Source organism: Gossypium hirsutum, chromosome A02 (assembly GCF_007990345.1).
Source record: "Gossypium hirsutum isolate 1008001.06 chromosome A02, Gossypium_hirsutum_v2.1, whole genome shotgun sequence".
NCBI lineage: Eukaryota > Viridiplantae > Streptophyta > Magnoliopsida > Malvales > Malvaceae > Gossypium > Gossypium hirsutum.
In genome coordinates this window covers 104,882,311-104,895,720 of record NC_053425.1, presented here as the reverse complement: position 1 = coordinate 104,895,720, position 13,410 = coordinate 104,882,311, and the positions used below count along the sequence as shown (strand labels likewise).

Below are 13,410 nucleotides of genomic sequence, written 5' to 3'. Positions count from 1 at the left end.
TAAAAATAACAGACTGAAGGGCCAGGATGGAACACGCGCAAAGATACAGGGACTAAATGAGAAAAATTCCCATGTCCACAAAACGACACCGTCCCAATGTACACATTTAAAAAGCTTCAAGGACCAGATTGAAACAACGATTAAATTTTTAGGCCAAATTAAAAAAATAAAAGAAAGATATAACTAGGACGAGGTTGCATAGCAATAAAAATGTGGAAGGACCTAGGGAGAAAATTTCCCCTTTATTAAAAACACGCGGATCCTTCCCCGTGTTGGGTCACTCGCGCGGGTCTCCCTTTAAAACGATGCCGTTTTGTACTTTAAAATCTTAAGTGAAACGACGCCGTTTTACAAAGGTTATTTAAACCAATTTTTGTTTTAAAAAAATTATTTTGTCCTTTGAAAACAAAACAAAAAAAAACACATACACACACAAAAAAAACTCTCCTCCTTTGCTCCACCTAGGCGATTTTAGGCCTTGCTCCGGTATAATCTGCCACTGCACGCGCCGCTGTCGGCGCCACAGTATACAGCGGTCGGAGAGCCAAAAAACCTCCACTTTCAAGCGAATAAAAAGGTAAACTTCTTCTCCTTCTTTTTCTTCTTTTATTTTTGTATATATATATATAAGAAATAAAAAATAAAAGAAAATCAAAACAAAAGAAAATAGATGAAATAGATCAAAGCAATAGAAATCACTTTCTGAAAACTGTTTTCTATTTTTCTATTCAAGCTTTTTTATTGATTTTTTTATCCCCCCCTTTTACATTGGTGTTCTCGGCTTATATAGCTAGAAAATATAATATATTTATGCCTTGTTTGCTTTTGCTGCTTCTTTGGTCTTCTTTGTGTCTGTTTTCGCTTGTTTGCAGGTCTGTGGCAGCATTGCAGTGGAGAAGGTGCTGACACCACGTGAGGAGCTTCGTGGCGCAAAGGCTAGGGGCTAGGGTTTTCCAATCCGAAAATTTTGTTTAAGTTTTGGGCCATGGGCCTTCTATTTTTTTGGGTTAGGGTTTGGGCCCGTTTTTTAAAAAACTTAGACTGATAAATTTTATTAAAAGCCCAGGTAAAATTGGGCTATTACAATTCTAATTTTCCTATTTTTTTGTTTCTCTCTCCTTTCTTTTTCTCCATTGCTTTTGACCAATCAAATTTCTTCAACTAGAACGAAATTAGGCACAAGACATTGGAGAAATCAAAATTCTAGCATAATAAATATATGTAAGCATCCCAAGTCACTTCCATACCAATTCATCTCCTTGCTGTTGTATAGATGAGGCAGCAACACTTCTTAAGCTCTAGCAACCTTTTTCAACTCTAGCTACATCTTTGTTAGACATGTAGCTTCATTATTGTTCCTGCTATTTAGTATATAAGCCTCAATCCGTGCCCATGTAAGCAACATCCAAATGTTGCTCAAAATGCAAGCTTTTGTCCTAGGCGAGGAGATCATTGACACCCAAACCACCCATTGGTTTAGGATGGGAATATAGTGTAAGAAGTGTGTTAGGGAAGGAAGTGATCGAGTTGGGCTAATCCCTTGCCACACAAATGTCTTTATGTGATAGAGCCCTCAGGGCATTAGCTAAGTCATAAAAATTTTAGAAGATATATTTTTGAATATGATTGGAAGATGTATTGTTTTATTAATGACTCCTCATATGGATCTCGATGTAATGGGCAAGGGTGTAAGTGTCCTTACTTGTCATGCAGTATTGTCTTCATAAGAATTAGCCATAATAATCTTATAATTAGACCTTAATTTAATGGTGTGTTAATCCTTCATTGTATTTGATAAGTGATTGCCCCTTGTTTATTTTGTATAAGGTATTTATCTATGATGTAAACGTAAATTATCAAAATAAAATCTAGATTGTAAATACCCAAATTTGACTGGGCCTTAATAAGTAAAAGCCCAAAATAAATTACAAAATAATTCCGCCCAATTGCCCAGGCCCAAATCACTACCCAAACCCCAAATTAATCAGACGCAACCAAAACTTAACTCTAACCCCAAACACCCTTTGCGCCGCAAGTCAACTCCAGGCGCCGCACATCGCGCGCCCCTCCGCGTTGTGCGCTGCTCCAACCCGGCCACGTCCGCACCATGTCAGTGCCCACGTCCACCACACCACCCACAACCTGCAATAGTTCAAAAACGGTTGTAATTTAGGCTATATAAAGCCATTCTCAACAGTGTAAAGGGGACCCTTTCTTTTTTGGTACGAAGAGATTAATAAGAAAACAACAATTTCAATCGCAAATCAAGAATCAAATAGCAAAGCTGAATCGAAAAAAGAAACAAATAAAACGTAAGTTATGTTTTTTTAGTTTTTTAAGTTATGTTTTTTTAGTTTTTCTTTTTATTTATTTATTTATTTTTCTTTATTTTTTCCTTAAAAAATATATGTATATATACAAATACATAAAAAAAATACCTTTTGGGCGAAGGCCGCCGTGCACGGCGACGCTGATGGCGGCGAACGACGCCGGAGGATGGCCGGACCTCTAATCGGAATAGGAGCTAAATGAGAGGGTTGAGAGGATTTTTGAAGGTTTTTTTTTTTAAACAGGTGTAAAAGTGAAATTTTTGTTGAAAAATTTGCTTAACTAGAGGGCCAAAACGGCGTCGTTTTGGCCTGGGTCTTTAAACCCCAAAACGACGTCGTTTTGCCCTTGACCCGTCTGACCCGACCCGCTCCAGCTTATGATCCGCGTGTTTTTAATCGGAAGGGCTAATTGCGCATTTAACCTTTCCTCTTTTTTATAGCTTTGCGATTAAGTTCTATTTATTTCTAATTTGGCCCTATAATTTTCCTTCTGTTTTAATTTGGCCTAACGCAAGGTGATGCGTTTTGGAGGGAGGAGATATTTACTTTCCTGGTCCTCCATTTCGATTGCGCGTTGCAATCCGATCCTTTCCCTTTTATTTATTTTTTATTTCGCCCCAAACTTTCGTTTTAAATTCAATTTGGTCCTTTTTTTTTAGTTATTTTGCTACTTTATTATTTAATTGATTAATTGGACATTTTTTATATTATTATTATTGTTATTATTATTATTATTACTTCTATTATTATTATCATTATACTATTAAATTAATTTGCTTAATATTTAGTATTTATTCGCTTGATTATTTATTTATCATTCTGTATAGAGATTTATTTTATTTTCATCCCTTTTGCAAATTTGTATTTTATTTACTTATTTCAATTTTTTTTATGTAGTATTGATTTCAAGCAATTTTATTTTATTATTTTTGATATTACATATTTTAAATAATTCTATCTTAATTGAGTTTTATATATTTTACTTTAAATTATCTTATATATTATTCATTTTATATCGTTTTATATAATGTTTTATTTTATATTATTACAAATTATTTCATATATTGTTTGTTTTGAGTTTATTTATATATTGTTTATTTTAAACTTATATATATTATTTTAAATTCTGTGATATATCGTCTATTTTTGATTTATTTTGTATTTTGTTGATTTTTAAATTATTTTCTCACATTATATGTTATAAATTCATTTATTATCATTTTTAAATTATTTTTACATTCTATTTCGACTTGCTTTGTTTTTTAACTTGTTATATATGTCTTTTAAGTCATTTGTCTTTGATTGTTGATGTTAGCTTCTTACATAATGTATATGATGCGTTTATTGTCATTTTGTGTTCTATAAGCTATTTATCTATATTTTCATATTGTCGTTTTTCATTAATGCTTTTTATGCATCATTTTAATATTGTATCAATTTTCCCCCAAATCCAAAAAACTTTTAAAAAATAATAAGGCAATACTCGGTATTTGGAATCTTCGAGAGGATTGTATCCTAACTTACTGGGTTCCAATTTTCCTCGTTGAGTCTAAATAACCGAATACCCTTCTCCAATCTAAACGTATAAGCTTCAAATAAAAGCTTATTCTCGAGAATTTGAAGTGTTGTATCCTAACTCTTCGTTATCTCGAGATAAGGATTTTTAGAAATAAAGGCAATATTCTACGTTTGGAATTTTGAGCAATTGTATCCTAACTTACTGGGTTCCGAATTTTCATTTGACTCAAATAATTAATTTTTTTTAAACTTAAGTGCATGAGTTTTAAAAATCAAAATACAAGCTTAATTTCGAGGATTTGAAATGTCGTATCCTAACTCACTGGGTGTAACATTTTATTTCTTCGAGATAAGAGGGTCTTAGCATCCAATTTGATTTATTCAGGTGTTCTTTTAAATAAGAGGATCGTATTTTAAAATCTTTTTAAATTTTCAACGTTAGGACATTAATTAATCAATTAGGTATCAATTTTAGGCGTTACGAGGGTGCTAACCTTTCCTCGCACATAACCGGCTCTCGGACCCGTTTTTTAGTTTTGAAGACCAAATCGTTGTTTTAATAAATCAAAAATGTTTTATTAAAATGACCAACCTCAAGGTGGTCCGATCACACTTTGAAAAAAAATTGGTAGCGATTCCATTTTCGTTTTTAAGTTGATTCCCGTTTTTCAAAATAAAGATAGTTTCGACATAGATTATGATTTAAAAATATTTTAATGATATTAATCCTTTTTAATACCAAAAATAAAACACTGAGGAGCAAAAAAAAAAATCTATAATCCCCAAAATTTTCTATAAGGAAAAATCAACCAAATTAGATTATGTAGTTCTAGAAATATGGTACAGGGATACACCGTCAGTACCCATAAGTGTACCCAAACGATGCCGTTTAGGACCCTACCAAATACGCTGTCGTTTATGGCTCATATTGTCACCTCCGTCTATTATAATATTTTTTAATAAACATTTCCAAATATACAATACAAAGTATAATTATTATAAATTTAAGAACAGGAAAAAGAAAAAGGAAAAAAAAGAAAGGGAAAAAGAATGTCGTGGTTAGCTAGATCGATTGCTAACTCGCTCAAGCTTGACGACGACGACGACGACGATCGGACCAATGCGGCGCTGGATCCGAAACCCGAATCCGATCCGAATCCTAACCAAGCCTCTCCTTCTCATTCCCATTCATCATCGGATCCCAACACTCCACGTGGCGTCAAAGAAGACCTATCCGAGCTTACCAAAACCCTATCTCGTCAATTCTGGGGTGTTGCTTCCTTCTTCGCTCCTCCTCCTCCGGAATCATCGGAGCAGCAGCCCGATCACGCGGCTGAGAAGGAGGAAAACTCTCTCCGGCCACCGCCGTCTTCTGATGATACGGATGAGTCGTCGGATGAGGCATTGATAGCGGGAATCCGTAGCGATTTATCTGAGATCGGTGGGAGATTCAAGACTGGAATCTCGAAGCTGTCTAATAATATGAATGTCTCGGAGTTCACTAAGATCGCTTCGAATTTCCTTCAGTTTGGATCCGAAGGTGAGGGTGTTGAAACATACGAGAGTGGAATCGCTGTTGGTGTGACCGAAGAAGTGGTCGCGTTCGCGAGGGATCTCGCGATGCATCCAGAGACTTGGCTTGATTTTCCGGTGCCCGATGATGATGGTTTTGATGGTAATTTACTTGATTTCTTATTTTGTACACTAATGTGCTTAAATTAAATTAGCTCACTTCTTGTTCATTCATTGGTACCTTCAACTGTTTTTCTTTTAAATGTGCAATTCTTTTTGCAAATCTCTGATTCCTTAATTTAGTAATGCATAGTTGATAATTGATTATCGAATGCTATATATCTTTTGAAATCAGTGGACTGGATAATAGAATGAAATTACATTTTGATACTTTATGGTTGCTACGACGGATCTTTCAATTGCCTTTTGCATTGTGGTTTCTCGATCGGCCGATGTTTGATATCTCTATGAGATTTCACTAACAAACCCTGTACTGTCAAAACTGTCCACGTGTCTTATTTTATGCCTTTATGTGTATAATTGTGTATTTATAGGTTATATATAATTATGATGATGAGAATTGCTTTGTCATTCAATGCAATAAATTTATAGGTGAGTGAAATCTTAGGAGCATGAGCTGGTACTTGTTTCTGTTATATTTTGATAATAATTTGCTCTGCTGCTTGGTGATGCTCATGAGTTTTTTGTCATATATTTCTGTGTATTATTTGAACTTTGAAGCGCGTTTTAGGGGATATTTCAGTACCACTACTTTGTGCATATGTTAGATTGGTTTTCCGTAAGGGCTGCTGTACCCTTAGTTCAGAGATGTGGTATGAATCTGGCTAATTTCTCTCATCCTTATATTGTTTTGAAATTTCAGATTTTGACATGTCTGATGAGCAACAAGAACATGCTTTAGCTGTTGAACGTCTTGCACCAAGATTGGCTGCTCTTAGGATTGAACTTTGCCCAGGATATATGAGTGAGGGTTGCTTTTGGAAGATCTATTTTGTACTTCTTCATCCTCGGCTTAATAAACAAGATGCAGAACTTCTGTCTACTTCCCAAGTAAGTTTGTGGGTCCTTTTTCTTCATTGATTTGTCCCACATTCTTTGTGGTCCAAGGTGTTGTGTATTATGTTTTTGAGGATTCACTTAAGGAATTTCATCTACGGCAGATATGAAATGAGAATAAAACTAATATTAACAAATTAATTAAATACTGAAAATTCTTAAGTGCACTTGGTAATAGAAGCTCATCAAGTTTTATGAATTTCATTTTCAGACTTGAGTGCCATTTTCATCAATTCTCTCTTTTGAAAAAGGAGTGCTAGTGTATAAGTTGGTCTTATCATTCTATTAGGTGTGCATTTCCTTGCAGTGGCTATCTTTGTCTAGGAGCTAGTTTGCCATTGAGATTGAAATTTGTTGTGAAAAAGTGCTTCTACAAAGTGTTTTTGAAAAGTTTGATAGTGTTTAACATTGCTGTCAAAAAGTGTTATTGAGAAGATAAATTATCAATTTTAGACATGATGTTGTGAAATATATTAAAGATAAAAAGGTAATTTCATTGAAAACCACTTTTCTAAAAGCAAAAAGGCTAAAAATTTTGGCTTTTTGACTTGGGCTAAAATCCGAATTTAAAATCAAGGTTTGTAAGCCTGCTTGTTTATTAACTTTTTTGGTTTAAAATCAAGGTTCGGGTTGAAAGGTGCTGTTCAACCTCAATGGTAAACAAAGCCTAATCATGGTTTCTTTTCAGATCTCTTGTTTGACCTTCTACCAACATTCTCATTTCTTACTCATGTCATTTCCTTGAAATATAACCCAAAAGTTTTTAACTCTTGCAGTTAAAATTTTAATATGGAATGAAGGGAATGATTGCTTGTGCTTTTCTTTGTGATTCACCTTCCTTCGCCCCTCTGTTCCACTTTCCCTTTCTGGATTTCTAACTGTTGATTGTCATGCATGCAGATAGATGAAGCAAGAGCAATGTTAATGCAAGGGATACAGAACCGATCTAAGGCTAAGATGGAAGAAGAACATTCTGAAAGTGGCACTTCAAATATAAAGGCTGATTTACCACATGAAGAGTTTCTTTCTGTGCCTTCTCCCGCTCAATCTAAGCCAACACCATTTAATGAATCTGGAACTGAAGCAGCCGCTACTGCTGTAGCTGTTGAAGTTGCAACAGAAAAGCACCCAGTTCTGACTACTGAGATGCAGGTTGTTGACAAGTCTGTCATTGATGAAGAGCCAAAGAAAGAAGTCAAACATCAACATTCAACATCTGCTTCCTCTGAAGTTTCTATCGAGAAATTTGAAGATGATGCTGATGACTGGTTAAAAGAGGAAACTTCGGAGGCAGTTGGCACAAGTGCTACCACCATCCCTCTTGGAAATGATGAGGATGTTTCATTCAGTGATCTTGAGGATGATGATGACGACATGCCAATAAACTACAAGAAAGTCACATCTGGTTCTGATTCTTCAGCAAAAGACTCAAGAGAGTGGGTTCAACTCAGCAGGAGCTCTATGGACTCAGTAAAAAACGTTAACTGTGTTGGCAACGAACATTCTGGGTCTGAGCAGGTAAGTACTCGTAACCCTGAAACCAAGGAATCAAATGATTGGCTTGATATCGAAGAAATCATGTGAACCAATAACCTTTGCTATATCTGTATTCTAGATTCGTCTTCTCTATAATCTTGTTAATACTTTGTGTATGATTTCTTCAGTTTGAGCTGATGCTCTGGAAACTATATTTTCTGTACATAAAGCACTGTTGGAATTGGATAATTACGCGCTGCTGCAATAATATTCATGTAATTTATGTCCAGTAAATTAAGAATCTATCATATAAAAAGTATAGATATCATTAATGTTTGATCAGGAAAGGGATTTAAGTTGGTGTGAATTCTTTAGTCATATTTGTTCAATTTAGTATCGGGTCTGAGTCATTTCAAGTTCAGGTTGTTTTGTGTTTAGATTTTTTTCGGCTTGAAGCTTGGGTTTTTGGATCTGGGTCATTATAGGTTTCCATTATTTAGGTTCCCGTCACTTTGGGTTTTGTTCATTTCTGAGTTCCAGTTCAAATTGTTTCTAGTTGAGATCAGTTTCAGATGAGTTAGCTCGAGTTTGGATTAACAAGTTCGGTTTGTGGATTTTTGTTGATTTTTTTATATATATATATAATGATAGAATGGATTATGACTGGGAAAAGAAACCCTAATATTTCATAAATAATGAATTATGTACATGATTAGGAACTGTTCATGATTTAATGAACCCAAAATTCTCTGAAAATCGCTCAAGCTGAGACCATAACCCAAATTCCCCAATGAAAGCTTAGCCCTTTCTTCCACTTCACCACTACTGTTTCTACTAATACTTGATGAAGATGCTCTAGAGGTCCCATTAGGTGATCTATATACCCTCAAAACAGACCCCCCAATCTCTTGTCTCACCAATTCCACTGTTCTTAGATCTGCTTCATGCCCCGAAGCATCCGTAACATAGAAAGTTCCGGTTGCTCTCTCCGCTTGTGTCCCGATTTCTACTCGGGTTATTGATAACCCATTTTCACGAAACGCTTGTGTCCCGATTTCTACTCGGGTTATTGATAACCCATTTTCACGAAACACCCTCGTCACGTCCGAAAGCAATCCCATCTTGTTTTGTGTGCATATATCAAGCCTCAACCCCTGCATCAAATGAAAAAGATCACTAAAACAAACAATTTCAACAACCAAAATCAGACTAAGTCTTTTTGTTTTGTTTCAAGACACTAACATGGGATTCTCTTTTTTCTATTGCTGCAATCAAACATTGTGCAAGTTTTTGTCTTTCACTTTGCGTATTCAAACTGCATCCATCTTGTCTCCTTATGAAATATTCCTGAATGCATATATCAAAGTTAATAATCAAAAATAACGGAAACATCTTTTTATTTCTTTTGTAAGAGCACATGTACCTGGTCTGCCATGGTACCCTTTGAGCTAATGGCAGCATGGAACACTACGTATTGCATGTCGGTTAAGGCGCAAACCGTGTCAAACAAGAGCTTGGTTCTGTCTCTACATCTTATGTTCACCACCGAGTACCCTTTTTCTCTACAAGCTTCTATAGTCACATGCGTATTCGTACACCCATTCCACTGCCTGCAACTTCCATCGCAGCCCTGACATTGCTTGTAGTCTCTATCCGCATACATCAGTTGGTGGAGCCGTCGTTCTGTATGTGTCCTACCAGCTGCCGGGGCCGTTAACCTTATGCTCCAACGCTCACCACTCTCATGACGAGCCTCAACTACACTCTCTAGCTTCTCATGTACTTGTGCCAGCTTTTTCGATGCCATGATTGGCCCTCCCATTAGACCATCTTCGATATGGATTATGCATGCCACTCGAGTATTATGTGTCCATGCAACGGCTTCAGTAACATGACATCTCAATTCATATAATGCCGCTGATATCTCCGACATGAGACCAGGTCGATCCCTGCCAGTCATTTCCAACGCCGTATGTTCCGTCGAGACATGGCAAGGCTTCACATCTCTTTTCAGACATGTTTGTAATTCCTTTGGAATCTCTCCTCCTCTCCTCCTAGGATCAGAAAGTGCCTATCAATTATCATTCTCATATTAGAAACCAATTTAAAAACTAATTTTCCATTTTACAGTAAAATAAATAATAGACATTAGTAATTTAATTCTCAATATTTACATTTTTTTATCAATTTGACATTTATTTCTTTTTGAGTTAAATTTAACTATTATTTTTTTTTAAAAAAAAGAAAGTCAAATCACTTTTTGTTAACGGAGAAGCCGTTAAAATCTTTAATGTTGTTGGGTTGCCCACATAGCACTCCCCGTGCATTTTATATTGACATGGCACTATTTATCTTATATATCATGTTTATAAATAATTCAAAAAAATATAAAAATAAAAATAAATCAAAATTCAAAAAATATATAAAAAGTAAAAAGAAAACATAAAGTTAATGTGCTTATTAGACGGTTTATTACCTTTAAAAATTTAATATTTTAATCAATATTTTCATTAAAAAATCATTTTGTTTTTTTAAGTTAATGATGAAAATTTTAAAATATTAAAAGTCAATCTTATTTAAAAAAGAGAGAGTAAAAATTAAATTAATAAATATATAAACATTATGCCTAAAAAATATCAAATACCTGTTGAATGTAAAGAATAAGGGTTTCATCAATAACTTTGTTCCCTAGGTGGTCTGTCACATGGAACACTGCAAGCCATGTAACATAGGAATTTTGTTTTGGTTAATATGTAACTTATGAATTAGGGTAAAATGAAAATCATATGGTATAATGTATATTCTATGGTTGATATATATATGGACTGACCATCCATGAGCCATCCACCGTCGGATGAAACGTATGATTTGGAGATAACGAGGTCAAGATCAGTCAAAACCTGGACCATCTCTAGCAGAATCCCGTGCCTGTTTGCACTATCCACCTATTTCAACAAAAATATTCTTTTAATTAAAAATTAATTATATAATCATATTTTAAATTTGAATAATAATTAATGTTGACTTTGATTTATAATGAGTAGGACGGTTCCAACTAGTAATATTTTATTAATTTCCATATAAACAACTGGGAAGTTGAGGTAATGAAATTCTATTAATGATTTAGTGCCTAACTAACATTAATTAAATCCATCAAAACTTTAACATTTTGGATGGTTTAAACCTTGATTTGAAGTGTCTCAGTTTAAACTAAGAGTTTAGAGGTCGTCAACGTTATTTAAAATGAATCTTTTAAGAAATTTTAATTCTACACTAATAAAAAAAATCTTCAAATTTTAGAAATGATAGGACTCAATCGCAGATAGTCTTACTAAATCAGTTCATATTAAAAGACTAGGTTTAAGATCGATCGAGAATCCTCCTTTGAAGGCCAAGCTTATTTCTTTTATAATCTTATTTTTTACAAAAGAAAATTTAAATATTAATTTATTTAAATATTATACAATGTATACATATTAGGATAAATCATGGTTTTAATCTGTTCTAATTATTTTAATTAAAATACTAAAATATCTTTTTTTATTAAAATAGGTAAAATATAAAATCGACGTTTTAAATTATAGAAGGACTAAGTAATGACTAAATTATGTCACTAAATCTCAAAATTAAGAATAATATAAAGGCCGAAACCATAATTTAACATTTAATATACATTAAAGTTAATTATTTTTTCTATAAAACATTAATTTGAAGTTGAATTTAAACCCTTTTTAGCACTACCTTTACAAGCGTGCAGTCATGGAAGGCGTCGTTGTCGATGCAAATCCTGACAAACATTAAACCACCGATTTATAATCCATTGGTTTCATTTATTTATCAATCCCAGGGGCCAGCAATAAAATTCTTTTCGAGGAGTGAGAATGCAATTTTTTTTTATTTTTATAGTATATATTTTTATAATTTTTAAAAAATTAAATTAATTTTTTTAAAAATTAGAGTAACCTTGTACTACGTGGGTTTTTTTTAATTTATTCATTTGTAGTATTTTATTTTATAAATTTTTCTACGTGTAGACATTTTTTACAAATTAGACAAATTTTATACACATTTAAGAATGTATAACTTTTATACAAATGAAAAAAAAATGCCAATTTGTATAGATTACACCTTTTTAGAAATGATGAAATTAATGTAAAAAAAGTTTACATTAGAAATGAAAATTCATATTTGGAAAAAGAAAATATAAAATTACAATAAAACGACTAAATCAGCTAGAAATACGAAGTGCAAGGATTTGATTTAGAATTTAGAAAAATGTAATGATTTATTCAAAATTTCATTTCCACCAAACCCAAACTAACAATTTCTCTTTCCCATAATTTCATCTCAATTATGAAAGAAATGGAAGTAAAATAAATACCTGGGAGGATGGATTCTATCAAGAAGGGATTGAAATTCAGGGTCAATATAAGGTTGGTAAACAATCTCCATCTTCCTTCTCTATGGAACACACCTTTCCAAGCTTTTCTGCAGTTTTTGCTGCTAAACATCAAACTTATGAAATTCACTATATATATATATATAGTTGGAGCTGTTTATAGAATCTTTAAATCATGAAAATACGAAAGCGGCGGCTGTAGAATTCATAAGCAAGGTGTTGTGTGTGTATGTGTGTTAGCTTGGTTTTAAAGATTAAATGGGGAAATATCTGCAATTTTTATCATGTTTCTTCGTTGAAAAGGAAACAATAAATGGTTCATGGTGTTCATATACATGAATAAATGCAGGAAAACAAGCAAAGGGACTTTTCTACAAGTGGGAAAGAGTAGTTTAAAAGAAAAACAGAAGACAAAACTGGGTTCTCAAGTTTGAACTGCAGAAATACAATAATATCCCAAAATCTTCTCAAACAAAACATATGTCCCTCTGATTTTTACTATGTATATATACAACAGGTTTTAACCCAAATAAAGAAGAAGAGAAGATTGGTTCATAATAATAATAAATAATTATTTTCCATGCAGAAACTTACTTAAAATGGAAAGTCAATACCAAAAAAATAAGAAAACCTTGTCTGAACTTTGTAAACAGTGAATTTCTTTTCACTTTGGGTTTTGTTTTGTTTTTTTTTTCTGTTGTTGAAACTGTGTGAAATCAATTTATATATAAAATTGTTGCTTCCATTTATATATATATATATATTGTATTACTGGTTTACGTAAGACCAGGGCTCTCGATAATGATTAGACACGTACGAGGTTGTAATACACGTGTCACTACAGCAATGCGGCGTTCTTCATCTCCACCGTTTATTCACCACGTTTTACTTTAAGAAATAAATACAAGAATTCGTTGGGTGGGAATTAGAAGGGGATTTAGGTTTTAGCCTTTAAAAAAAAAAAAAACATGAATAAAACAAGCTTTGCACTGCCAAAAATGCAGGAAAGTATTTACCCAGTCAACTAAGTTTGGGTGCTGTTTTGTTGTTAAAAAAAAAATTCGTGGGTTTAATTCTGCACTCGGTGTTCGTACTTTT

General features: G+C 33.5%; 1 protein-coding gene, 2 long non-coding RNA genes and 1 pseudogene across 3 annotated transcripts; 2 read left to right on the top strand and 2 right to left on the bottom strand.

Moving 5' to 3' along the window:
• The first annotated feature begins 373 nt into the window (after positions 1 to 373).
• LOC121209385 (uncharacterized) lies at positions 374 to 1,092 on the top strand. Its single transcript, XR_005904510.1, has 2 exons — positions 374 to 577; positions 873 to 1,092. It is a non-coding gene; the product is annotated as an uncharacterized lncRNA (long non-coding RNA).
• Positions 388 to 2,562, bottom strand: LOC121209388 (uncharacterized). Its single transcript, XR_005904514.1, has 2 exons — positions 2,439 to 2,562; positions 388 to 2,142 (listed from the first exon to the last, which is right to left on the bottom strand). It is a non-coding gene; the product is annotated as an uncharacterized lncRNA (long non-coding RNA).
• A 2,259-nt stretch (positions 2,563 to 4,821) lies between these two features.
• Positions 4,822 to 8,207, top strand: LOC107940932 (uncharacterized). Its single transcript, XM_016874398.2, has 3 exons — positions 4,822 to 5,523; positions 6,244 to 6,431; positions 7,338 to 8,207. The coding sequence occupies exons 1-3, from the start codon at positions 4,899 to 4,901 to the stop codon at positions 8,019 to 8,021; spliced, it is 1,497 nt and encodes a 498-aa protein (XP_016729887.1). The 5' UTR covers positions 4,822 to 4,898; the 3' UTR covers positions 8,022 to 8,207.
• A 366-nt stretch (positions 8,208 to 8,573) lies between these two features.
• On the bottom strand, positions 8,574 to 13,019 carry LOC107940933 (ACT domain-containing protein ACR1-like; annotated as a pseudogene).
• Between the last annotated feature and the right edge of the window lie 391 nt (positions 13,020 to 13,410).